This window comes from Gekko japonicus, unplaced genomic scaffold (assembly GCF_001447785.1).
Source record: "Gekko japonicus isolate JY-2015 unplaced genomic scaffold, Gekko_japonicus_V1.1 scaffold1201, whole genome shotgun sequence".
In the NCBI taxonomy this organism is placed as follows: Eukaryota; Metazoa; Chordata; class Lepidosauria; order Squamata; family Gekkonidae; genus Gekko; species Gekko japonicus.
Genome location: NW_015172039.1, coordinates 65,701 through 67,418, shown reverse-complemented (window position 1 = coordinate 67,418; position 1,718 = coordinate 65,701). Strand labels below are relative to the sequence as shown.

General features: G+C 50.6%; 1 protein-coding gene across 1 annotated transcript in view; it reads right to left on the bottom strand.

Annotated features, from left to right (window-relative positions):
- SHANK3 (SH3 and multiple ankyrin repeat domains 3) overlaps window positions 1-1,718 on the bottom strand; it is a 368,789-nt gene extending 367,071 nt beyond the window's left edge. Inside the window, exon 1 of the mRNA XM_015420662.1 lies at window positions 1,554-1,718. Coding sequence (XP_015276148.1) covers window positions 1,554-1,718 — 165 coding nt within the window. The remainder of the gene's footprint in view (window positions 1-1,553) is intronic.

Below are 1,718 nucleotides of genomic sequence, written 5' to 3'. Positions count from 1 at the left end.
AGCAAGGGAGACCTTTACCTTTACTTTACTTTAGATTATTACTCATTGAATGCTGAATATATATATTTTTTCTTATTTATGCATGGTTTGATCTTTTGTACCTTTTGTGTTACTTGCTACTGGGAGATGGGCAGGCCTTCTCACAGGGTTGTTGTGAGGATAAAACAGAGGAGAGGGGAGCAACGTGTAAGCCCCTCTGGGCCCCCAAAGGTCAAGGTTCCCCTTGCTCGAAAGCCAGTTGAATCCGACTCTAGGGTTGCGGTGCTCATCTCTGTTTCCAAGCCGAAGAGCCAGCGCTGTCCGAAGACGTTTCCGTGGTCACGTGGCCGGCATGACTAGATGCCGAGGTGCACGGAACGCTGTTACCTTCCCACCGAAGCGGTACCTATTTACCTATTTGCAATTCCTTGCTTTCTAACGGCTAGGTTGGCAGGAGCTGGGGCCAGAGATGGGAGTTCACTCCGTCACACGGAACTCGGGTCTCGAACTGCTGGACTACCAACCTTCCAGTCTGCAGCTAAGCATCTTCACCACTGAGCCACCGCGAGAAAGGCAGGATGCAAATCAAGGAAACAACATCTCGCCCAGCATCATTAGCTGTTGCAGATTTCCCGGGCTGTTTGGCCGTGGTCTTGGCATTGTAGGACCTGACATTTCGCCCGTAGCTGTGACTGGCATCCTCAGAGGAAACAATCCATATGCCAAAGAACCTCCTCGGGAAACAACCCAATCCATACACAAAAGAACCTCCTCAGGAAAGCTCCACCATTAGCATGTTTCACCTACCCCACCTTCCTGAGTAGACATAAATTACCTGCCTACCCTTTTTCTTCTTCTCACCTTGACACAGAGAGTGCTCCGTCTTTCTGTGTTATACCTCTGAGGATGCCAGTCACAGCTACAGGCGAAACATCAGGGCCTGCAATGCCAAGACCACGGCCAGACAGCCCGGAAAATCTACAACAGCTAATGAACTCCAGTTGTGAAAGCTTTCGACAACATATCACCCAGCATCCTCTGGCTGACCGTGGTCACTGCCGATCCGCTTGTCCCCTTCCCAGTGGGGAGGCCCGGGGCCATTGCCTTGCAACAAGGAGGCCGTGTGAATAGTCCTGGGACCTCCAGGATTGCTTTCTGAAGGGTCCGGAGCCAGAGACCACCCTCACACCTTGCGACAGTGAATCCTATAATGATGCCAACATACATGCAACCAGTGTTCCCTCTAAGCTGAGTTAATGTGAGCTGGCTCACAGTTTTGTAGCCTCCGACACCTTGCGACAGTGAATCCTATAATGATGCCAACATACATGCAACCAGTGTTCCCTCTAAGCTGAGTTAATGTGAGCTGGCTCACAGTTTTTTAGCCTCCGGCTCACACATTTTTGTCCTAGCTCAGGAAGGAGGGCTCCAGAGCAAACTAATTTATGCAGCAGCCCAATCGCTCGCTCACAACTTTAATGCCAGTAGCTCACCAAGTAGAATTTTTGCTCACAAGACTCCACAGCTTAGAGGGAACATTGCATGCAACAGACCAAGAACAAGGACAGCCGTACTCTGTGCATGCCCACCACTAAGGCTATAATCAGAACAATACTTTCCCGGGAGGTAGCCCCCACTGAATAAAACGGGGCTCGCTTCCAAGCAGACCTGCTGAGGATCACTCTCTTAGTTGACCACTGCTGGTGCACAAATGTGCCACCTACGTCTGGCGCTGACAT